The following is a 24931-nucleotide window of genomic DNA, read 5'->3' as shown; positions in this document are numbered from 1 at the left end:
AGTTATAAAACCACACAATGAAATTAAATTTTTCATTTCCTCTGACACAGAAATAAGTAAAAATGTACAGTAGAGAATAAATCCAACTTACACTGCCCACAAGTCCACCAACTCAATAGAGAAAATAAAATATTATGGGAATTTAATGGCAAGATCAAAGGCTACTGCTTTTAACTCATTTATGAATCTTCTAAATCTGCCCTTGTTTTGCCCCCTTTCTTGTGTATACGGGTTGTAACTGCAGAAGCCCCATCTCCGATTCATTAACCTATACCTGTTTAAGAGGTAAAAGAAGAAAAGGCAGGTATACTTAGCCTACACTAACAGGATTCACATCCTTCTCCTCCTATGGGTTATTAGAGCCTTGCTATTTCTGTCCGAGGACCAGAAGCAGCATCACATGGCCTGTTGTTAAAATGTAGAACCTGATCCTAACCAAACTACTGAATCCGGTTCTGCACTTTAAGATACTTAGGTGATTATACATTCCTTTTAAATACAGTTTGAAATCCACTGGTTAAAAAACACCCAATTGGATCTCTTTTAAATATGGTACCCATAGAGCCTCCGGATAAGTGATAAAGGAAGGTATAAAATGCTAAAATGTTCTATGATCACAGATCACAAATTGATTTTATGATGGCAAATTTCTAGTAATTACAAAATGGAACGGGGAGGGGCGCCTGGGTGACTCTGGTTGAGCTACTGCCATTGGCTCACATCATGATCCCAGGGTCCTGGGATTAAGTCCCACATCAGGTTCCCTGCAGGTAACCTGCTTCTCTCCCTCTGCCTGTATCTCTGCCTCTCGCTCTATGTCTCTCATGAATAAATAAGTAAAATCTTTAAAAAAAAAAAAAAAAAACAGAATGGGGTAAATTCTCAAACCTTGAAATTCTTTTCTGTAGCAGGAGATACTCTAAGGGTTCACATAAGATCTGAGTTTAAAACACAGAGAATAACTTAGCATCTAAATATGCATCAATGTTAATTAATATTATTACCTAAAATTTAAGTACTCTTCAGAGACCGAATTAAAGAAAGTATTTGGATCTAATATCAAAACAAGTGGAATCCAACACTGAACCTAAAAGTCTTGTAAGAAAAATGGAATCAGTATTAATATAAATTAAATGTATGAAGTACAAAAACTTTTACTTTAGACTAATGTATCTTGACTACCTAAGTCAACTGCATATGCTTTATTATGTGAAATGAATATGATATGCTAAATATATGGGATACTTGCCTAGCAGCAATTAACCCTCTTCCTTTTAAACATAACCTCGGGAATCCCTGGGTGGCTCAGCGGTTTAGTGCCTGCTTTCGGCCCAGGGTGTGATCCTGGAGACCCGGATCGAGTCCCACATTGGGCTCCCTGCATGGAGCCTACTTCTCCCTCTGCCTGTGTCTCTGCCTCTCTCTCTATCGTGTATTTCATGAAGAAATAAATAAAATCTTTATTAAAAAAATTAAAAAAAAATAAACATAACCTCAAGTTTGTTCAAAAATTCACCCAACACATGGTCAATGTATATCAAACCAGAGAAGAGCGTCTCCATTTTAGGAGGTGAATGAACCCCTCCCAAACTTTCTGTGCAAAGGATGCCTTTCAAGTCTTAAAATTAATAAGGATTAAACCCTCTACATAAGTATCTCTATCAATATTTAATTTATTAGAAACTAGAACTGGGGCACCTGGGTAGCTCAGTCAGTTAAGCATCTGGCTTTGGCTCAGTTCATGATCTCAGGGTCCTGGGATCAAGCCCTGTGTCAGGCTCCACTCTCAGTGGGGAAGTTTGTTTTTCCCTGTCCCTGTCCCCCTGCTTGTGCTCTCTGTCAAATGAATGAATGAATAAATAAATAAATCCTTTAAAAAAGAAACTAGAATGAAAATAATTTAAGGTATTTTTTAACCTATTTAAAAATAAAAATAAAGCACATATTATAAATTTTAAAAATTTCGTGCAAAATAACCCTTCCAAAATAGTAATTTATTAAGATGTTTCACATTTTTGTAAATCTCTTTAATGTCTGGCTTAGTAGAGGATAGCTGGCATGTCATATCTCTGCATCCAGTCTAGTGTAAATATAATATGCCATGAAGCTTTTAAAACACTATACATTCCTAACAAAACTAAAGTAGAAAAGGCAAACCACATAGTGAGGTTATTACACAAATACTTGTGATCTCATGAACTCCTGAAGCATGTGATGTAATTCTGACCAAAGAGAAGTACAGACAAGGGATTATTTGCGGGGGGGAAGTCCTTACTTATAAAAACAGCACAACACATTTTTGGGGTGCCTGGGTGGCTCAATCGGTTAAGCATCCACCTTCGGCTCAAGTCATGATCTCAGGGTCCTGGAATCAAGCCCTGGGTTGGGCTTCTCACTCAGCGGGGGAGCCCGCTTCTCCCTCTGCTCCTCCCCCCATTCATGCCCGTTCTCTCTCCCAAATCAATGAATAAAATCTTAAAAAAAGGAAAAAAAAAGAAAAAACATACATTTCCCTCAATGTAGGAAAAGCTATTTATTGGACCAACCCACCTACAGATAAAAACTATAAATTCTAACGAAAGTATTAAAACAAAAACAAAAAAACCATTAACTGAAGGCACAAGAGAGTGACTAAAAATAAGCAGAAATTGGAATTTTTGATAATATAGAATAATAATGGCACTCGCTGAGTTTAAAGGATTTGATTTATTTATTTTATTTTATTATTTTTTTTTTTAATTTTTATTTATTTATGATAGTCACAGAGAGAGAGAGAGGCAGAGACACAGGCAGAGGGAGAAGCAGGCTCCATGCACCGGGAGCCCGACGTGGGATTCGATCCCGGGTCTCCAGGATCGCGCCCTGCGCCAAAGGCAGGCGCCAAACCGCTGCGCCACCCAGGGATCCCTGATTTATTTATTTTAAAGATTTTGCTTGAGGAAAGGCCCTAGAAAGCTAAGGAAGGAAGTCAAACTTAAATAGATGGCCAGGAAATCTAATTAGAGAAACAGGAAAATACAAGAGAGAGTTGGATAGACTTAACAGCAGATGGCAAAAAGAAAACAGTGAACTTGAAGATTGGAGTCAAAGAAACAACCCAACCTTAATTAAGGAGGGGAGAAAAAAGGGCTGAAAAACCAACGTGAAGGGATGCATGGGTGGCTCAGCAGTTTAGCGCCTGCCTTTGGCTCAGGGCATGATCCTGGAGGCCTGAGATCAAGTCCCATATAGGGCTCCCTGCAGGGAGCCTGCTTCTCTTTCTGCCTGTGTCTCTTCCTCTCTCTCTGTGTTTCTCATGAATTAATGAATAAAATCTTTAAAAAAAAAAAAAAAAAAAAAAGAAAAACCAAAAGTGAATAAAGGATCAAAGATGTGACAGTATTGGGATCCCTGGGTGGCGCAGCGGTTTGGCGCCTGCCTTTGGCCCAGAGCACGATCCTGGAGACCCGGGATCGAATCCCACGTCAGGCTCCCGGTGCATGGAGCCTGCTTCTCTCTCTGCCTCCCTCTCTCTCTCTCTCTCTCTCTCTGTGACTATCATAAATAAATAAAAATTAAAAAAAAAAAATGTCATAGTATTCAAGGGCTGAACATACACATAATGGAGTCTCAAAAGGAAAGAAAAATAGCACAGGAAAAAAAAGAAACCTTAAGAAATTATAGTCAAGATTTTCCCAAATATGTCCTAAAAACATAAATTTTACAGAATCTACAAGCTCAGTGAACCATGAGTAGAATAAAAACAAAGAAAACCATACCTAGATAAACACTTTTTTTTTTTTTGGGATCCCTGGGTGGCGCAGCGGTTTGGCGCCTGCCTTTGGCCCAGGGCGCGATCCTGGAGACCCGGGATCGAATCCCACGTCGGGCTTCCGGTGCATGGAGCCTGCTTCTCCCTCTGCCTATGTCTCTGCCTCTCTCTTTCTCTCTCTGTGACTATCATAAATAAATAAAAATTAAAAAAAAAAAAAAAAACACTTTTTTTTTAAAGATTTATTTTTTTATTTATTTATATTAGACACAGAGAGAGAGAGAGAGAGAGAGAGGCAGAGACACAGGCAGAGGGAGAAGCAGGCTCCATGCCAGGAGCCCGACGCGGGACTTGCACCCTGGGCCAAAGGCAGGCGCGAAACCGCCGAGCCACCCAGGGATCCCTCCTAGATAAACACTTACCATACTTACCCAGCAATCCCATTCCTGGTTATCTACCCTACAGCGATGAAAACTATGTTCACACAAAAACCTGTAGTTGCACATTCAGTAGCAGCTCTATTCCTATTAGCAAAAATGAGGAATAACCCAGGATGTGCCTAGGTGGCTGTTAGTTGAGTGGCCAATTCTTGTTTTTGGCTAAGGTCATGATGTTGGGGTCCTCAACTTGACCCCGTGTCCAGCTCTGTACTTGGCAGGGAATCTGCTCCAAGATTCTCTCTCACCCCTCCCTCTGTCTCTCTCCCCGCTCGTGCTCTCGCTCAAATAAATAAATAAGATCTTTAAAAATAAATAAAATTTAAAAAAAATTTTAAACTGGGAAAAACCCAAATAAGCCTTCAGCAAACGAAGGGACACAAACACTGGTATATCCACAATAAACAGTGCTGGGCAATAAAAATAAATAAATAGTCCAATAACTTCAGTGGACATCAAAGTCATCATATTGAGTAAAAAAAAAAAAAAAAAAAAAAAGGTGCATAATGTATGACCTGCATTTACAAATATTCTTATGAGAACATATCAGTGGTTGTCAGGCACTGTTCCACTACAAACTAACTGGAAAAAAAAAGTCTAAGCTAACACATAAATCTTACATGCACAATAAACAGAAGTATTTGCTTTGAGCCACAAGATCTACATAGACATACCTGTGTTAATAAAAACATTTAAATTTAAAAGTACAAAAAAAAACAAAAAACAAAAGCAAACACTAAACATAGGGCAGAGGAGAAATCATCCAGGGAAAGAAAGCGGAGCCCAATGTTCCAAATGAGGACGACAAAGTTCTAGACTAAAAGCTTTGCAGCTAATGGCAACCAAACATTTCCAGGATGATGACATTAACAGGGCTAAAATAAAACATCAATGTATGTCAGTACTGTCTATTTATCCTAATGACTAAATGTAAATGTGGACATTCTAGAAAAGGCAAAAATGTAGAGAAAGTAAAAAGATTAGTGGCAGCCAAGGGATAGGGACAGAGGGATAAACAGGCAGAGCACAGAGGATTTTTATGGTAGTATTTTCTATGTGAGTAATAATACATTATGGTACTATATTCCTAGATATAGGTCATTATAAATTTGCCCAAATCCACAAAATTCATAACACCAAGAATGAATCCTAATGGGGCCCATGGCTAGCTCAGTCAGTAGACTATCCAACTCTTGATCTTGGGGTTATCCATCTGAGTTTGAGCCCCCCATCAGGTGTAGAGATTACTCAAAAATAAAATCTTGTTTTTCCTAAAGATTTTTTATTTATTTATTTATTTATTTATTTATTTATTTATTTATTTATTTATTAGAGACAGACAGAGGCAGAGACATAGGCAGAGGGAGAAGCAGGCTCTCTAAAGGGGAGCCCAATGTGAGACTTAATCCCAGGATTCCGGGATCACTCTCTGAGCCAAAGGCAGACAGACGCTCAATCACTGAGCCACCCAAGGCATCCCTCAAAAATAAAATCTTACAAAAGAAAAAAAAAAAAGTGAATCCTAATGTAAACTATGGACTTTGGGTGACAATTATGTCTGAACGATTTTAAGAAATGTACCTCTGTGGTGTGGGATAGCAATAGAAGAGAAGTTTTGCATGTGTAGGGCAAGGGATATATAGAAACTCTAACTTCTGCTCAATTTTGCTGTGAACCTAAAACTGCTCTAAAAAAAGTTTATTAAAAAAAGAAATGTAGGGGCACCTGGGGCAACTGCCTTTGGCTCAGGTTGTGATCCCAGGGTACTGGGATTGAGTCCCACATTGAGCTTCCTGTGGGGAGCCTGCTTCTCCCTCTACCTATGCCTCTGCCTCTCTCTGTGTCTCTCATGAATAAATAAATAAAAATCTTAAAAAAAAAAAAAAAAAAAGAAATGTAAACAGGTGCCTGGCTAGCTCCTTCAGTAGAACAGTCAACTTTTTTAAAAAAGATTTTATTTATTTCACAGAGAGAGAGAAAGCACAAGAAGGGGAGCAGGGAAGGGAGAAGCAGGCTCCCCACCGAGTCAACTCTTGATCTCTGGGTCATGAGTTCAAGCCCCACATTGGGAATAAAGTTTATTAAAAAATAAAAAATGAATAAAATAAATGTAAAAAGATCAAAACTAAAATGAAATGATATTGGTGTAAGACAAATATACATGGGATCCCTAGGTGGCTCAGCAGTTTAGCACCTGCCTTCTGCCCAGGGCATGATCCTGGAATCGCGGGATTGAGTCCTGCATCAGGCTCCCTGTGTGGAGCCTGCTTCACCCTCTGCCTGTGTCTCTGCCTCTCTCTCTATCTCTCTCTCTCTCTGGGTCTCTCATGAATAAATAAAATCTTAAAAAAAAAAAAAAAAAAAAACATACAGACCAACAAAATTAAATAGAGAGCTTAGAAATAAACCCTCAGATAAATGGTCAGATGATTTTGATGAAGGTGCCAAGATTCTACAATGGGTAAAAAGACAGTCTTTTTACCAAAAGGGGCTGGCATACTGAATACAAACATGAAAAAGAATGCAGCTGGACCTATATGCATCATAAAAATTACCTCAAAATGAATTAACAGCTAAAATGTTAGAACTCACAGAAGAAAACAATGGGGAAAACTTTCATAACCTTGGAATTGGCAATGGTTTCTTGGATATAACACCAAAAGAACATGCAACAGGGGCGCCTGGGTGGCTAAGTTGGTTAAGTATCTGATTCTTGATTTTGGCTCAGGCCATGATCTCAGGGTCATGAGACTGAGCCTTGCAATGGGCTCATCATTCAGCATGCAGTTTGCCTGAGATTCCCTCTCCTTTTGCCTATCCCCTGCTATCTCTTTTTCTCTCTCAAATAAAATCTTAAAAATAAAAAAAAGAGAGGCATAAAAGAAAATATACATAATATATATATATTAAAGATTTTATTTTTTTACTCACGAGAAACACAGAGAAGAGAGAAGACATAGGCAGAGGGAGAAGCAGGCTCCACGCAGAAAGCCCGATGCGGAACTCAATCCCAGGACTCCAGGATCACGCTCTAAGCCAAAGGCAGACGCATAACTGATGAGCCACCCAGGCATCCCCAAAAAAAAATATATAAATTGAACTTCAAAATTTAAACTTTTGTGCATCAAAGGACACTATCCAAAGGTTGAAAGGACAACCCACTGAATATAAGAAAATACAAGCAAATTGTACATCTGATAAGGGACTGCTATCCAGAATAAAGAAATCCTACAACTCAGCAATGAAAAAAAAAAAAAACTGATTAAAAATGGGCAAAAGCTTAGGACAGACATTTCTCCAAAGAATATATACAAAAGCCAAATAAGCACATAAAAAGATGTTCAATCTCAGTCATTAGGGAAATGCATATCAAAACCACAATGACAGACTACTTCACATCTACTAGCAAAATAAGAGAAAACAATGAGTGCTAGCCAGGTCGTGAATAAACCGGAATCTTACTGCACTGCTAGTGAAAATGCAAAATGGTACAACTACTGTAAAGAACAGTATGGTGGTTCCTTAAAAAGTTAAAAATAGAGGATCCCTGGGTGGCTCAGTGGTTTAGTGCCTGCCTTTGGCCCAGGCCAGGGCGTGACCCTGGAGTCCCGGGATCGAGTTTCATGTTGGACTCCCTACATGGAGCCTGCTTCTCCCTCTGCCTGTGTCTCTGCCTCTCTCTCTCTCTTTCTGTCTCTCATGAATAAATAGATAAAATCTTAAAAAAAAAAAAAAAAAGTTAAAAATAGACTTACCATATGACCCAGCAATACTTGCAAGTATATACCCAAAGAAATTCAACATATACTTATATACCCGTGTTCAAAATAGCATTATTCACAGTAGCGAATAGGCAGGAACAACCCAAGAGTCCATCAAGAGATGAATGAATAAAAGAAATGTGGTATATGCATGCAATGGAGTATTTTTTAATGTTAAAAAAAAAAAAGGAGTATCTTCTTACACCATACTTAAAAATAAACTCAAAATGGATTAAAGACCTACATGTGAGACTTGAAACCAGAAAAATCCTAGAAGAGAGCACAAGTATCCATCAATACATGAACGGATAAAGATGTGGTGTGATTAGAATGGAATATTATTCAGCCACAAAAAAAGAATATCTTGCCGTTTGCAACAACATGGATGAACACAGAAAGCAAAATGCTAAATGAAATAACTCAGAAAAAGAAATACCATATGATTTTACTCCCATGGAATTTGAGAAACAAATCAAATGGACAAAGGAAAAAAAAAGGAGATAAACAAACCAAGAAATAGGCTCTTAACTACAAAGAACAAACAGAGGGTTACCAGAGGAAAGGTGGGTAGAGGGATGGGTGAAATAGGTAATGGGGATTAAGAGTACACTTAGGACCAGCACTGAGTGATGTACAGAATTGCTATGTCACTATATTGTACAACTGAAAGTAATATAGCAATGTATGTTAACTATGCTAGAATTAAAATACTTATTTAAAAAAATGGAAAATTCTGATACATGATAAAACAATGATAAGCCTCAAAGACAATTATGCTAAGTGAAAGAAACAGGCATATAAAGACAAATACTGGATGATTCCATTTGTGTGAAGTACCTACAACAGGGAAATTCATAAATGGAAAAAGTAGAATACAGCTTCCCTGCCTAGGTTAGGGGGTGGGGTTGGAGATGAAGTTATCACTTAATAGGTAGAGTATGTGTTTGGGATGATAAAAACTTCCGGAAGTAGAGAATGGTAGTATTACACAGCATGGTGAATGCTTAATGCCACCAAATTATACACTTTAAAACAGCTAAAATGGTAAATTTTATGTAATGTATATTTTATCCCAATAACAAAAAAAGGGGGGAAAATATGAGGCATTTTCAAACATTAAAAGCTAACCAAATACATATGCTCAAAGCCCTTTTAATTACATCCACAATGACACATGGTAAGGTAGACTATTTCCCAAAGATGACAGCAAAAGCATGGCCTATTCTACATTCTCTTCTATAAAGGGTCTGACCCTCCCAGGATCCCTGGGTGGCGCAGCGGTTTGGCGCCTGCCTTTGGCCCAGGGCGCGATCCTGGAGACCCGGGATCGGATCCCACATCAGGCTCCCGGTGCATGGAGCCTGCTTCTCCCTCTGCCTGTGTCTCTGCCTCTCTCTCCTCTCTCTCTCTCTCTCTCTCTGTGACTATCATAAAAAATAAAAATTAAAAAAAAAAAAAAAGAACTGGAGTCTATCCCTCCATTCCCTTGAATCTGGGCCACTCTTGGGACTATTCTGACCTACAGAGTATGGTGAAAATGAAAGTTCTGCCAATTCCCAGTATCATCCTTAACTGGTCTGTCAGCTTTTCATTCTTACCTTCTAGCCAAGCAGTCCACAGAGAGGTTCGCAAAGGAAAGAGCCATGACCCCTGGCCGACAGCCTGACAGAGCTCAGTCAAAAGCCAGTACCAACTTGCCAGCCATATAAGTTAATAAGACAAGTTAGAAACAGATCCCCAGTCTCAATTAAGTCATCCCAGTAGATAAGAGCATGAAACAGCAACTAGACAGTACGTGCTGAGCTCCATCCAAAATACAGATTTATAAATAAGTGACAGTTGCCACTAAATTTTGGGATGGTTCATTACAAAGTCACAGACCGCCAGAACACTTAGTTAATGAAGGTGATTCAAATCGTCTCTATTTCATATGTGTAGTGTTCTATTATAAGTCCCACATACATGTAACAATGGGGATGTTACACCAAAATGAAACGTTACTTTCAATTAAAGATCTAATGCCAATCATGAAAACATCTAAGTAGCATGACACAATGGAAACAATTTAACATAAAACAGAAAATTTTAAGTTCATTTTCTCCCCAACTGATTAATGGCTGTATGATTTAATCAAACCAACGTACCTTTGTCTTATTTTCTTTATCTCTAAGATGGAACAATAATGCTTACCCTTCCCAAAGAGTTGTTGTGAATAAAAACTAAGAAAGATGATACAAAATCTGGTTCTCCATTACAGCACACAGTAAATATTATCATTCAGAACACAATAGTGCTTGGCCAAATTAAGTACTCAACAGGTATTTTACTAAACGTTACCTCCATGAAGAGACATGCAAGGATAAGATGCTCTCATTAAATCTTTCAGAAGACCATCAGCATGTTCTTGCTTATCCACAAATATAATAACAGATCCTGATTCTTGATAATGGCCAAGAAGCTCAAGCAACTTCAAGAATTTCTTTTCTTCTTCAATCACAATCTGAAAATATCAAATTGCACCATGTTAAGGGAGTAAAATGCAAATACATCTCTAAAACAAAAATATTCATTTTATTTGTGGCAAATGGCTGAGAACACCTTGCTATATCCTTAGGGATGGGTAGGAAAATACTGATTTTAGCTGATAGACCAGTTAGACCAAAAGAAATTTCTAACTTTGAGAGAAGGGGCTTGCAAATGTGGGCAAATGATCATCTAGTTCTCTCTTGCCTCTTGACCTTATATCCTATTAACTAAAGAGTAAGATTGGTATATAACATTTCCATCCACTAGCCCCACCTCTTCTGGTGAGAGGAACTAAAAAGAGCATTTTAAACACGCAGTTCCAAGGAACAGCATATTCAAGTTTATCGGATAAAATATTAATGGCTGCAACTGTATCCTATTTAACATTAGAAATTATGTGCCTTCATCACAATGATCCCCAAAGGATTATATATTGCCTAAACAACACACAGGGAACTGAGGATTTCCTAAAGATTGTACCTACCACTTGTTGCTCTACATCTGAGCAAACCACACTCCTGCCTCCAACCTGCACTTCAATGGGTTTACTCAGGATTCTGCGAGCCAAAGCCTCCATAGCTCTGGGAAAAGTAGCTGAAAACATAACTGTCTGTCGATCAGGACGGACATTATCCACAATGCGCATCACCTGAGAACATATTTGCAAATAAATATGGTGAGTATAGTCTCCAAAAACCATACAATGTCAAAACCAAGTAAAAGGAAAATTTGAGAACATCTATTCAGTGACTTTGAAACTTGTTACCTTTCATTGTTCCACTCAGTCTCCCCCTCCTAAGAATGGCATCTAGAGTTACCCACAAATTTAGAGCAAAGATGGAAGAGTCACCTGTCACTAGTCTCTTTCACTCATCTCACCCCTAATTCACAAATTCAATATTCTTAATCTTAAAATTTTATCTGGAATACAACTATTTTCTCTTAGTATCACTGTTCCTTCACTTATTCAACATATTTTTGTTGAGCAACTATTATGTGTCAAGCATCACTCGAAGTGCTTGGAATATTCAATAAAAAGAAATAAAAATTTGTCTTTGGGGAGTTTCTATTCTAAGGAAGAGAGACACATATTATGTGTCAGAGGTTGATATGAGCAACAGAAACAAAGAGAACAATTCAAGCGGACACATTGCTGAGGGAGTAGGATATAGGTACCTCTATAGATCCCTGGAGAAATCCTAGGAGTCTTACTATGACTGGAATAAACAAGAAAAATAGAAATAACGAATAATCATTAATAATGATTTCTTTCTTTTTTTTAAGATTTTATTTATTCATAAGAACACAGAGAGGGAGAGAGAGAGAGAGAGGCAGAGACACAGGCAGAGGGAGAAGCAGGCTCCACACAGGAAGCCCGATGTGGGATTCAATCCCGGGTCTCCAGAATCAGGCTCTGGGCTGAAGGCAGTGCTAAACCGCCAAGCCACCCAGGCTGCCCCAATAATGATTTCAAGGTAGATAGTGGTGAGTGGCTGGAAAATGGGAAGGGTGAAGGTCTTGCCAGGAATATACAGAATTCTAAGACCAGATCTTCACTCCAATCAATGATGTGAAATCTATGAAACAGACAGTCCTACCGAATGCACTTGGAAATCTGGGTTCTTGGCCTAAACATCAACCATCTCTGAGCTGGCTAATTCCAACTATCTCCCAGCTTTTACTCCTACCCAAGCTATTCTCTATCCAGCAACCAAAATGATGGCTTTTGTGTCAGTACTCTCAGTTAAAGACTATTGGCTGACCACGTACATTTATTTCAATTCCCCTGAGAAACGCTGTAAAAGGTAACAGTACGGGGATTGTTTTTAAAAATTGCACAAACCAGCGAAGACAGTAAGAAAATAAGATAGGAGATGATAACAACATTCTGACTAAATGGTACCCAGACCCAAGAAAACATAATTCTAAAATAAGAATTAACTAGATTTTTAAGAAGCACACTATCCTGTTTCTCTTCCACAGGAGGGTTACTCTTCACTGCTTGGTCTTTACATAACTTTGGAAATCCTCTGTAATGTTTTCCAGTAAATCTTCATAATTTTCTACAAAAGATCTTAGATATCTTTTGTCAGGTTTATTTTTTCATGCTTCTGTAAATTATTTTTAAAGTACATTTTCTAACTTGCTGAAAAAAGAAATGTAAATGACTTTTGTTTACTGAGTTGGTACCCAGAAACTTTACAGTCTTCTTATCTGTAGATTGTTTTAAATCTTCTACAAAAATAGTCCCAGCATCTGTAAATCACACTTGCTACTTCCTTTCTAAACATTATACTCTTTCTGTTCTAGTAAAATGTTGAATGGGGTGTTAACTACTTTACTTTTTTTTTTTTTTAAGATTTTATTTATTTGACAGAGAGAGCAAGAGAGCAAGAGCTGGCGGAGTGGTAGACAGAGGGAAAGGGAGAAGCGGGCTCCCTGCTGAGCATGGAGGCTGATGCTGGACTCAGTCCCAGGACCCTGGAATCGTGACCTGAACGAAAAGCAGATGCTTAATCAACTGAGCCACCCAAGTACTCCCTTACTTTCTTTTTTTATGTTAACAGTTAAAAGTTCTACCGCTAAGTATAACATTTACTACAGAGTTTTTTGTAGATACCTTTTATTAGGGAAGGAGGTTCCTCACTAGTCTATGTTGAATTTTTAAATCATAAAATGTTATCAATGCCTTTTCCACATTTTAGATAATGTATGGCTTTTTCCTCTCTTCTGAGAGGAAGGATTATATTACTTAATTTTTCTTTGTTTAAAGAAAAGATGTACTTATGTATCTTAGACATAGAGAGTGCATACAACTGAGGGTAGGGTCAGAGGGAGAGAATCTTCAAGCAGACTCTCAATGAAACACTCAATCTCAGGGCCCATAAGATCATGCCCTGAGCCAAAACCAAGAGTCGGACGCTTAAATGACGGAGCCACCCAGGCGTCCCTTACTTGATTTTTCTAATCTTAAACTAGCCTTACATCTAAAGAACACCAACTTCAGGGATCCCTGGGTGGCGCAGTGGTTTGGCGCCTGCCTTTGGCCCAGGGCGCAATCCTGGAGACCCGGGATCGAATCCCACGTCGGGCTCCCGGTGCATGGAGCCTGCTTCTCCCTCTGCCTGTGTCTCTGCCTCTCTCTCTCTCTGTGTGACTATCATTAAAAAAAAAAAAAAAAAAAAAACACCAACTTCAGCATGGTTTATTGTTTATTTATTTTAAGCATTACTCTATTGGGCAATATAATTTTTAGGCTTTTGTATCATTGTAGATGAATTTTGATACCAATATTATACTAGCCTATAAAATCAAATAGCCACTATGGAAAAGTCTGACAGTTCCTTACAAAGTCAAACAAATTGCCACACAACTCAGAAATCCTAGCCCTTAGGCGGGACCTGGGTGGCTCAGTCAGTTAAGCATCTGCCTTCAGCTCAGGTCATGATCCCAGGGTACTAGGATTGAGCCTCACATCATGTTCTCTGCTCATCAGGGAGTCTGATTTTCTCTCTCTCTCTCTCTCTCTCTCTCTTTCTCTCTCCCCCTGTGCCTCCCTCCCCCCTCACATTCTTTCTACCTCTCAAATAAAGTCTTTTTTTTTTTTTTTAACGATTTTACTTATTTATTCATGAGAGAGACAGAGAGACAGGCAGACACACAGGCAGAGGGAGAAGCAGGCTCCATGCAGGGAGCCTGATGTGGGGCTCAATCCCGGGACTCTAGGATCCCACCTTGGGCCAAAGGCAGGTGCTAGACTGCTGAGCCACCCAGGGATCCCCTCAAATAAAGTCTTTAAAAAATTTTTTAAAAGAAAATGTTTTTAAAAAGATTACAATGATCTTATAAATTGTTGAATATTTTTTAATTGTTGAATATTAACCCTTCTTCATACTTTGAAATAAAATATAATTAGGAACAAAATTATTCATTCCTGGAATATCTGGTAGAACTTGCTAATGAGAAACAGGAACTGTTCTTCCTCCTGTGTCTCTGCCTCTCTCTCTCTTTCTCTATCATAAATAAATAAATAAATCTTTAAAAAAAAGAAACAGAACTGGTGGTTTCCTTGTGGGAAAATTAAAAATTTATTTCTTATTTTTTAGTCTGTTTAATTTAAAGCTTTCAAATGTACTGGCATACAAAGAAAGATAAAAGCAAGATGGGAGGGGTGCTTGGGTGGCTCAGGTGGTTAAGCGTCCAACTATTGATTTCAGCTCAAGTCATGAGCTCAAGATTGTAAGGTGGAGCGCTGCATCGGGCTCTGCACTCAGCAGGGAGTCTGCTTAAGATTGTCTTCTTCCACCTCTGCCTCTCTCCTAGTTCATAGGCATGCTTTCTAATACACAAAATCTTAAAAAAAACAAAAACAAAAACAAAACAAGCAAAAAGCAACAAAATCCTGAAGACAGTAAAAGATAAATCAAGCTCAAGGAAGCAGAGCCCCACGTTAGCAGTGAAGAAAAGTTGAGAACAAAGCTGTTTTCCCTACATGGAGATGAAAGGTGGGGTCTCAAAATAAGGAGAATTGCTACAAAGCCTGCTTAAGAAGCAATCAAATCACCCAACCTCTATGTAACTGCTACTCAGCCAGGCAATGGGCCCTTCTCTCATCCTAGCCAAAAACCTAAAGGTTTAGCTTCTGGAGAGAATAAAACAAAAAAGCATGACTGGATGAGGCAAGGATAACATCCCAAGAAGAAAAGCATTTAGTAAATACATAATGTTTGATGCTGAGGCTCCCGTCTCTCCCTCAAGTCCTCTTTCTCAACCCATAACGAGAGACAGGCCTTCACATTTCTGGCCGGAGACTAGCCAATATTTCTCCAGGGACAGTCTGCTCAGCCCAAGAAGACAGGAAGAAGACAGTCCCCAACCAAAAGAAAGACTCAGTCAGATCACAATAGTGAAACTTAGGTAGTCAGTAGGTTCTGCTCTGGCAGAGAGAGCTTTGAATTTTAAGCTGCCTTTTCTCCACCTCTTAAAGATAAGTAGATAACTACAGATTCCCAGACATCTACAGAATGCCTCTGATCTGAATACAGAAACCAAAGCAAATAGAAAATCAATTTGGAGGACACAAATCCTATGTCGGTAGAAGGCAATCTTTAGAAATGAGCCATTTAGGGGATGCCTGGGTGGCTCAGCAGTTGAGCGTCTGTCTGCCTTTGGCCCGGCCGGGGGCATGATCCTGGAGTCCCGGGATCGAGTCCCATGTTGGGCTCCCTGCGTGGAGCCTGCTTCTCCCTCTGCCTGGCTCTCTGGCTCTCTCTCTCTCTGTATCTCTCATGAATAAATAAATTAAATCTTAAAAAAAAAAAAGAAAAAATGAGCCATTTAAATGAAATCTTGCCATATGCAACAACATGGATAAACTGGGACACCTGGGTAGCTCAGTGCTTTAGCTTGTGCTTTTGGCCCAGGGTGTGATCCTGGAGTCCCAGGATTGAGGTCCACATCGGGCTCCCTGCATGGAGCCTGCTTCTCTTTCTGCCTGTGTCTGTGCCTCTTTCTCTGTTGTCTCTCATGAATAGATAAATAAAATCTTAAAAAACAAAACAAACAAACAAAAAAAACACCATGGATGAACCTACAGGGTATAATGCTAAGTGAAAGTCAGTCAGAGAAAGACAAATAACCTAGGATTTCATTTACATGTGGAATTTAAGAAACAAAACAAACGAACAAAGAAAAAAAGTTAAAAAAAAAAAGCAGACTCTTAAATACAGAAAACAAACTGGTGGTTACTAGAGGGTATGTGGGTGTGGGGATGGGTGAAATACGTGAAGAGGATTAAGAATACACTTACCATGATGAGTACTGAGTGATGTATAGAATTGCTGAATATTGTACTGAACAGTGAGTACTGAAACTAATATAACCCTGTATGCTAATTATACTTGAATAAAAATAAATTTAAAAAATAAAAATGAATCACTTAAGTGCTTGCTTCAGTTAATACATATACTAAAAAGAAATTGGAATGATACAGGATGACACAGAAATTCATGAAGCGTTCCATTTAAAAAAAATTAATTAATAAAAGATTTACTCTTGGATTACAGAACTTTGGGGATCCTAACCAAGTGAGAAACAAAGGGGACCCTCAGAATGATGGATTCCAGGATGGCAGATGTATGTCAAGCATAAAGAACAATAAACCATGAATGACTGGAGCAAGTCAAGAGGCTCTGAAGAAATTCCTTGGGCAGTCCCGGTGTCTTAACGGTTTAGCACCACCTTAAGCCCATGGCCTGATCCTGGAGACCCGGAATCGAGTCCCACGTCAGGCTCCCTGCATGGAGCCTGCTTCTCCCTCAGCCTGTGTCTCTGCCTCTCTCTCTCTGTGTCTGTCATGAATAAATTAATAAAATCTTAAAAAAAAAAGAAAGATATTCCTTAAGGAAGATGAAATAAACAGAAAACTTGGGGTGTTTCAACTACTTGATAGATTTATATAACAAACAGAGTTTGGCATTTAATTAATTTTAAGTATATAAGAAATCTAGGCAACAAACATAAAAAGATGATTATCTCTAGAGAAAACAGAAAGTTATAGAGGAAATTAAAAATAATTTGTTTACTACACTGCCCAGCTCTGAATAACATTTAGATTGTCATATACTGATCCAATTAAGACAGCAACAAAAATCTACTGGAAAAATAAGGGAAGAAATGATGCAAGAATGTGACAGGAAGAAGGAAAACAGAAATTATGTTCCCCTGTGGGAAATCAGTAAGTGATATCAAAAACAGAAAAATAAAAAGGAGAAACAGAAGCACACCATTTAGAGAAGTAGAATACCAAAAAAATCAGCTAAGAGATTAAAGAGAAGGGAGCAGAGGGACACCATTTAACCTATGTGCACATGTCATTGTGAAAACTAAAAATGTAAAAAAATTACATGACAGGGATCCCTGGGTGGCGCAGCGGTTTGGCGCCTGCCTTTGGTCCAGGGCGCGATCCTGGAGACCCGGGATCGAATCCCACGTCAGGCTCCTGGTGCATGGAGCCTGCTTCTCCCTCTGCCTGTGTCTCTGCCTCTCTCTCTCTCTCTCTGTATGTGACTTTCATAAATAAATAAAAATTAAAAAAAAAATTACATGACAGATTCCTCTGCTCAAAACCCTCCAATATAGAAAAGCCTGAATAGCTTAGTCAGTTGAGCATTCAACTCTTGATCTCAGCTCAGGTCTTGATCTCAGGGTGGTGTGTTCAAACCAAAAAACAAAAAAACCTTCCAATATAGCAACTCATCACATCAAATTAAAATCCAGGGATCCCTGGGTGGCGCAGCGGTTTGGCGCCTGCCTTTGGCCCAGGGCGTGATCCTGGAGACCCGGGATCGAATCCCACATCAGGTTCCCGGTGCATGGAGCCTGCTTCTCCCTCTGCCTATGTCTCTGCCTCTCTCTCTCTCTCTCTCTCTGTGACTATCATAAAAAATAAAAAATAAAAAATAAAAAATAATCCAAATTCCTAGCCCAGCCATATAGGGTCTTACATGTTCACCACACCATCAGCACATCTCTCTGTACTTATTTTCTACTCTCTTCCTACCAAAATCCCCCTCCTTTACTCTACTGCAGGGACACTGGCCAAGCAAATTCCCAAGTCAGGGCATTTGTACTGGTTCTTTGCCTATAACACTTTTCTCCCAAATACCCACCTGGCTCAACCTCTCACTTTACTGAGGACTTAGTTCTTATGTCATCTTATCAGCAATGCCTTTCTTTAATTTCCTACATAAAATGACATTCCTTTCAGAATGACTAAAGTATATTACTGAAAAAAATAGGAATCATTAACCATGACTGGTCTGATAATATGAATTTGGCAGTAGTATCATTGCAAATTCACATAATAGTATTGAATGTGTCCATCTTTTAAGACATTACAAAGCATCGTGACTTTCAGGTATCTTATCTAAACAAGTCAAAGGACTGCTCATTTAGTCTCAGCCTCTCATTTTTTAAAAGAAGATTTTATTTATTTGAGAGACAGAAAGAGCACAAGCACAAGTGGGGGAAGGAGCAGGGAGAGAAGCAGACTCGAAAGCATGATGTAGTGCTCATTCCCAGAACCCTGAGATCATGACTTGAGCTAAAGGCAGATGCCCAGCCTGACTTAGCCACCTAGGTGTCCCTCAGCTTCTCATTTTATAGATGTAGAAACAAGGACCAGACAGACAATTCATATTAAAGCCCCACTGTGGCCTTGAAAATCTCTTCAAAGAGTAATACACATCCTGCCTTCCTAGAATATTCACAAATAACCTTTAATTTTCACTATATGCAGAAAGACACTATCAAAGGATTAAAGTTTTCTGGAGAAGCAAACCTAACTCTCCTCTTGTCATAGTGCAGAGAAACCTTCCTGAATAAGCTACAAATCCTGTGCTTCCTATAACAATGTACTGCACATGGGAGCTTAGATTTACCTTTTGAGTATCTAGTACTGCTTAGGGTCATGAAGATGTCTGTAGAATGACTCTAATGATTATGCACTTTTTCAGTGATGACTGGTATACATTTTGATTGCCTTGGCTATCAGATTGGGAGCTACTGATTAAAAGCTGTTCCTGAAACTTTTCAATATGTTCCTTCTCTCATACTACAGATACTTCAAGTCAGCTGTGATTTGCCAAGTCCATAAACTTCCCCTTTCACACTTATAAACTAAAATTAAATTCATTAGTCCAATAAGTCACTATGTTTACCAAGTAGCAGTTTTCTACTTTTTGCTAATTCAATTCGATTGTTGGCATATGCTCCTTTTAGAGATGTTCTAAAAGCTTAACACATTATGTCTTCTATTTCTCCTGATGATCTGCAATGCTTTTCTTTACCATCAAGAAAATAATTTGCTACCAAGTGAATGATTTATTTACTCATCAATGTAAATATCCCAATCTCAGTTTTTATTTTTATTTTTTTTAAGGTGTTATGTATTTATTCATGAGAGACACGGAGAGAGAGAGGCAGAGACATAGGCAAGAGGGAAAAGCAGGTTCCCTGCAGAAAACCTCATGCAGGACTCTATTCCACGACTTCGGGATCACGAACTTAGCCGAACGCAGACGCTCAACCACTGAGCCACCCAGGTGCCCCTCAATCCCAGTTTTAAAATCACGAATAGGGTCCCTGAGATGTTGATATGTAGTTTGGTAAAAATTACCCTGGACTAGAGTATAGTATGAAATAGGAATAAAACTTGGTGTGTGTTGGGGGGAGAGTAGTCAACTGTCATTATGTCCCTGAATGTTTCCTCTAATGTTAAGTATTACATTAGACTCAACAATAAGCTTTCAAAACTCTGTCTTTTTTTAGTGCCTCAATTTCCTTAAGGAGCAGCCATTTTATTCATCAGTAACTGCTTATGCACCGAATCCTTCATCAGTGGCCTGAAGAAAGAGGACTCAGACACTGAAGTGTCTTATCATCTATCTAGTGAGTTATTTTTGATGTTAATTTGAAGAAAGCTTCAAAGTTACAATAATCTCTCATGAGACCGTGAGCTCCTTAAAATGACTTATGCAAACATGGTGCTTTGCAGTGTACAACTGACAAGCACATTTACAGTCTCACTTTACTATGTGATTGGTATTTTTAAGAAAGTGAAAACTCGGTGGGGCGCTTGGGTGGCTTGGTTGGTTGGGCCTCTGACTCTTGGTTTCAGGTCAGGTCATGATCTTAGGGTCGTGGGATAGAGCCCTGAGTCAGGCTCTGTGCTCAGCAGGGAGTTTGCTTGGGATTCTTTCCCTCTGCCCTTCCCGCCCTGTTCCTGCATACACGAGCTCTCTCTCTCAAATAAATACATTTTAAAAAAGAAAAAAGAAAGTAAAAACCTAGAGTAAATATCGTCAGGATCTTTAGCTCCCTTCACTTTGTATTAGGCATAGGCATGAATAAATTTAGGCCAATTAAAACATGCTTGTCTTTCTCAATAAAAATAGAACATGTCAATAATAACATTTTATAACTAAAAGGAATATTATTTACATACTTTCACCAAATCATGTATTTCTAGCTCCCATTATGGCTAACTTGAGCTAACAATTAGCTTCTGTATCTAATCAATTTCTTCTCTTACTCTTTATTTCTACTAAATTAAATGAACAAACCCAGAAACTGTGGGCAATTTCTTATGGAAAACCACTTTTTAAGAATGCCTGGGTGGCTCAATGGTTGAGAGTCTGCCTTTGGCTCAGGTTGTGATCCCAGGGCCCTAGGATCAAGCCTCACATCAGACTCCCCACAGGGAGCCTTCCTCTCCTTCTGTCTATGTCTCTCTCTGCCCTCTCTGTGTCTCTCATGAATACAAATATAAAATCTTAAAAAAAAAAAACCACTTTTTAATATCCTATCAGATGCTAAGTTTTAATAGATTTCAATTTCAGATACAAGACCAAATGGATTCCCAATCTACTCTTCCACTGTCTTTGGTTCCAAAAGAAGGCTTTTTGTTTGTTTGGTTTTTTTACCCGAAAGGAGTTCTTCACATTCTGTTGCTGCCCTTTGGAAGATGTCCACTAGATAGTACAAGTTTTTCTTTAGTAAGTTAAAAAAAATAATAAGGTTTAAAACAGATGTAAACTTGTGTACCACTTGTGGTGTTCTTGAGAAATCCTATCATCTTATCCTTTTAACCTTTATGCTAAAAACTCTTGTTTTGGTGCTTGAAAGTGTTAAATTTAAAACAATACACAAAAAAAATAAAAAATAAATAATAATAAAATAAAACAATACACAAAGATTTCTTCAAGTCTTTTGACCTGCCAGCCTACATACGTCAATACAGAAAAGTAGAGTCTTGTACCTTCTGCCTATATCATTGCACAACATGTACACTTACTGTACATTGACCTCAGAGAGATATACATTCAGCGAATGTATTTAATTTAGTTCCCAAATTTCATTATTTTCTTCAGTACAAAATCATGTCTGAAGACATACTGCCTGCCCACTCTTCTTTAGATAGAGACCATTATGCACATGTGCATTCATTAGAACTAGCTTTGATTCAAACTGGAGTGCCTTTACTTGCTTGCTTTACACTCAAATAGTGGAAATGAACCCAAACCCAGCATTTTTTTAATCTACACTACAAGCTCACAAAATAATCATTAACTTACTCTAAAATTTCTTCTCATGGTTTTTAGTGATCAACAAATAAACTACTAATCAGCATTTCTCCCTTGAGTACTTAAAGAGATGTAAGCACTAATGGCAAAGGATGATTCACTCTGCATATCAATGGGAAATGTTGTTTTGACCTCTCTCTGGCAAAACTTAATTGATCGACCATAAAGGCCCGATCACTACTACACCTACTTTTTTTTTTACACCTACTGTAAATATTACCATAAAGTCTAAGATTTCCTGGGATTGGGAAAGACACTAAAGGGATCTGATCCCATCTACCATCAGATTCATCAAGTCCCTCTACTTTCTTTCCACAAATGGATCACCCTGCCTCTCTATCTGAATTCATGGATGAAAAGCATACTCAGTATCTGCCCTCCTTCTACAATGTACCCTGCTTCATGTCCAAATGTTTATCCAGTCCACATTATACTCAGACCCAGCTTCATACAATTTCCCAAACAGGTCCTAGGTCCACTCCTCAATGATTCTTTCATGTGACAGACTTTTTAAAGGATGCTATTAAGTCCTATACTCCAAGCTTAATTATTCCTCATGTCCTTAACTATTTCTCACATGGTTCAGGGGTCATTACACTCCTCTTTACTCTTATGTGCTCTCGAGATCTCTCATTTAGATTATTCCTAAATCTAAACACTATACAGTCACTATGTGACAGGCAATGCATTTCTGGAGACCAAACAAACTGAAAAGACTAAAGATCATTTTAATTGTGTCCCTTTCTAATATCTCATATAATGCAGTTTGTGATTGAAAGTAATTTTTTTAAGACAAATGTTTTTATTTTTTTTATTATTTATTTATTTATTATGATAGTCAAAGAGAGAGAGAGAGAGGCAAAGACACAGGCAGAGGGAGAAGCAGGCTCCATGCACCGGGAGCCCGATGTGGGATTCGATCCCGGGTCTCCAGGATCGCGCCCTGGGCCAAAGGCAGGCGCCAAACGGCTGCGCCACCGAGGGATCCCTGAAAGTAAATTTTGAGGGGCATCCATAGCACACTGATAACTCGCATTCCTTATCTCATTAATAAAAATACCACCTCTTAACGTGTCCCTCTAAGTTTATATCACTGGAATTTTGTATCTGAGCAAAGAATGCATGAGGAACATGAAAACCTAAAGAGACAAATGCTCTTGGGTCTTTGTTTTTACATTTGGAGAATGTAAACAGCATGTACTATACTGAAAATTAAAAGAATGAATTGAAGGAATTTATTTAAAAGCATTAACAAAAACTATAAAATATGAAAGCTTAAGCTTCTACTATTGGCACTCCAATTTTAATTTTACCACGGATACCTTTAAAAGACTAATAAGCAAAGCACAAATACTTTCTGAACCAGTTTTAAGATGAATTCAAAACATAAAAATGTATTTCAATTCAATATGTTCTCAAACACCATATGAACATTTCATTCTCATGGCAGTTACAAGGTTTATTTTACAGTTCAAAACACTAAGACATTTAATGATTACCTGTGGTTCAAAACCCATGTCAAACATTCTGTCTGCTTCATCTAAAACAACATATGTCACTCTTCGAAGATTCGTGACACGACCTAAAATGAGGGAAAAAAATAAAGACAAAAGGAAAACTAAAAATCAGTCACAATTCATTTTATGACTACCAACAACTTTAAAAAACTGTAAAGGGAACTAAAATGCCTGACTTAACCAGAGGGGTAAGTTAGGTATGTTTAAACAGTGAAACGAAACTTTGGTCTACAAGATCTTAATCTAATGGCAAGTACTTTCTGACAATGGGTATATGAGGCCCTTTATTTTGTCAAACTCGTCTCTTGCATACCATCATAGGGCCTGAAGGACCTGTAAAATTCAGAAAACAGCCCTCTCCAAAACACATCATAAAACTAAGACTGAGATGAAGCATCGAGCCACATCAGCCATTATCTGACAGCATCACCTAGGAAAAAACATATTAGAGATTACAGCGTATGTGTGGAAAGCAAGTTCCAGTGCTAACTATTTTAGATGCAGAAAACCTCCTTTTTATATTAATTTATAAACTACTTCCATACAGTTAGAAGCTTCTAACGGGCATGTCAAGATATTAATGAGAAGCTATTCAACATCATTAGGTAACTAAAATACTACACAAAAACTTTAAATATCAAATGTATTGCATACATACATTTTTCTATATAAAGATAACAAATTCAATTTTATTAAATGCTTCCACTGGTTTAAAAAGATGCAAAGTGTTTCTTAGCCAGTGAAAACTACTAAATACATACACAGGAAAGCCTTTCTAAAGGATTAACACAAGCATTTCTATCAAATGATGAATCAATCACCTGGCAAAAACACGTATAAAATAGTTATTTCAATATAAACCAAAAGACAGATAAAGGAAAAAGGTAAAATTAATCAAGATGAATTTCAGGAGACTTAATCAATGCAGCATTGAGAAAAAAACGAGGGATTATTTTATCAGCATTCAACCCAAAACTTTTTGTAGACTGTACAGGCACACTGATTTTATCAAACAACTTCAATGTCACTTCGCCAACTTCACGGAGAATTAGAAGTAAATGTATACAGAAATTCAAGCAGAATGCTATGAAAAACATGCATTACTCACAGTTTTTAATACTCTATTATGTACATACTGAATACTGCAATGGAAACCTTTGAAAGCATTTTCTTCAAAAAAAATAAGAAATGAAGCGAAAATAAATGCTAATACTTAAGTATTCCACACTAACATCTGCAGCCCCCATTAGTTCTGCAAGGTTGGGAACAGCATTAAATGACCTACCTTGGATGGCTTACGTCTCGGAAGCCCAGTTCTATAAATCTTGAAGGGCCTTTCTCCACAGAAGTTAAATAATGTCAACAGTTTAGTAACAGTTTTGATAGGGAATAATTTAACAAAGCACAACATACGAGCTAAAAAAACATGCAATATTTATAAAAGATAAAATTTCTTGAAGCTGCAATACCTTAATTTATCCAGTATTATAAGAAAATACTAGCTCCTGTGGGGGAAAAAGTCTAAAGTTCAGAATTAAAAAAAAAAAAAAAAAAAGTCCAAACCCCTCCCCTGTTAAAAGCAAAGCTAGGCCAAAATTTGATTGAGAATCCATGTTAAAGAGCTAAAAAGATCAGATGGAGTTAGTTCCCAAAAGAAGTTGTAAATTAAATTCCAATATGAACGCTCACAACAAATGTGTTGCAATACAAATTTTAAGATATTACAGCTTTAAGAAGAAATATAAAACCACTTTAGTGATTTCTTGTATCTGCTTTGATTTAACAAAAAATGTAC

The 24931-nt window shown here is 38.0% G+C and overlaps 1 protein-coding gene across 2 annotated transcripts in view; it reads right to left on the bottom strand.

Moving 5' to 3' along the window:
- DDX46 (DEAD-box helicase 46) overlaps window positions 1-24931 on the bottom strand; it is a 73160-nt gene that overhangs the window by 21017 nt on the left and 27212 nt on the right. For both annotated transcript variants that reach the window (XM_025432182.3, XM_025432183.3), the window contains exons 13-15: window positions 23119-23201; window positions 10960-11124; window positions 10287-10449 (exon numbers count right to left, since the gene is read on the bottom strand). In XM_025432182.3, coding sequence (XP_025287967.1) covers window positions 10287-10449; window positions 10960-11124; window positions 23119-23201 — 411 coding nt within the window. The remainder of the gene's footprint in view (window positions 1-10286; window positions 10450-10959; window positions 11125-23118; window positions 23202-24931) is intronic.

Source organism: Canis lupus, chromosome 11 (genome assembly GCF_003254725.2).
Source record: "Canis lupus dingo isolate Sandy chromosome 11, ASM325472v2, whole genome shotgun sequence".
NCBI classification, from domain to species: domain Eukaryota; kingdom Metazoa; phylum Chordata; class Mammalia; order Carnivora; family Canidae; genus Canis; species Canis lupus.
This window is presented reverse-complemented; position numbering and strand designations above follow the sequence as displayed.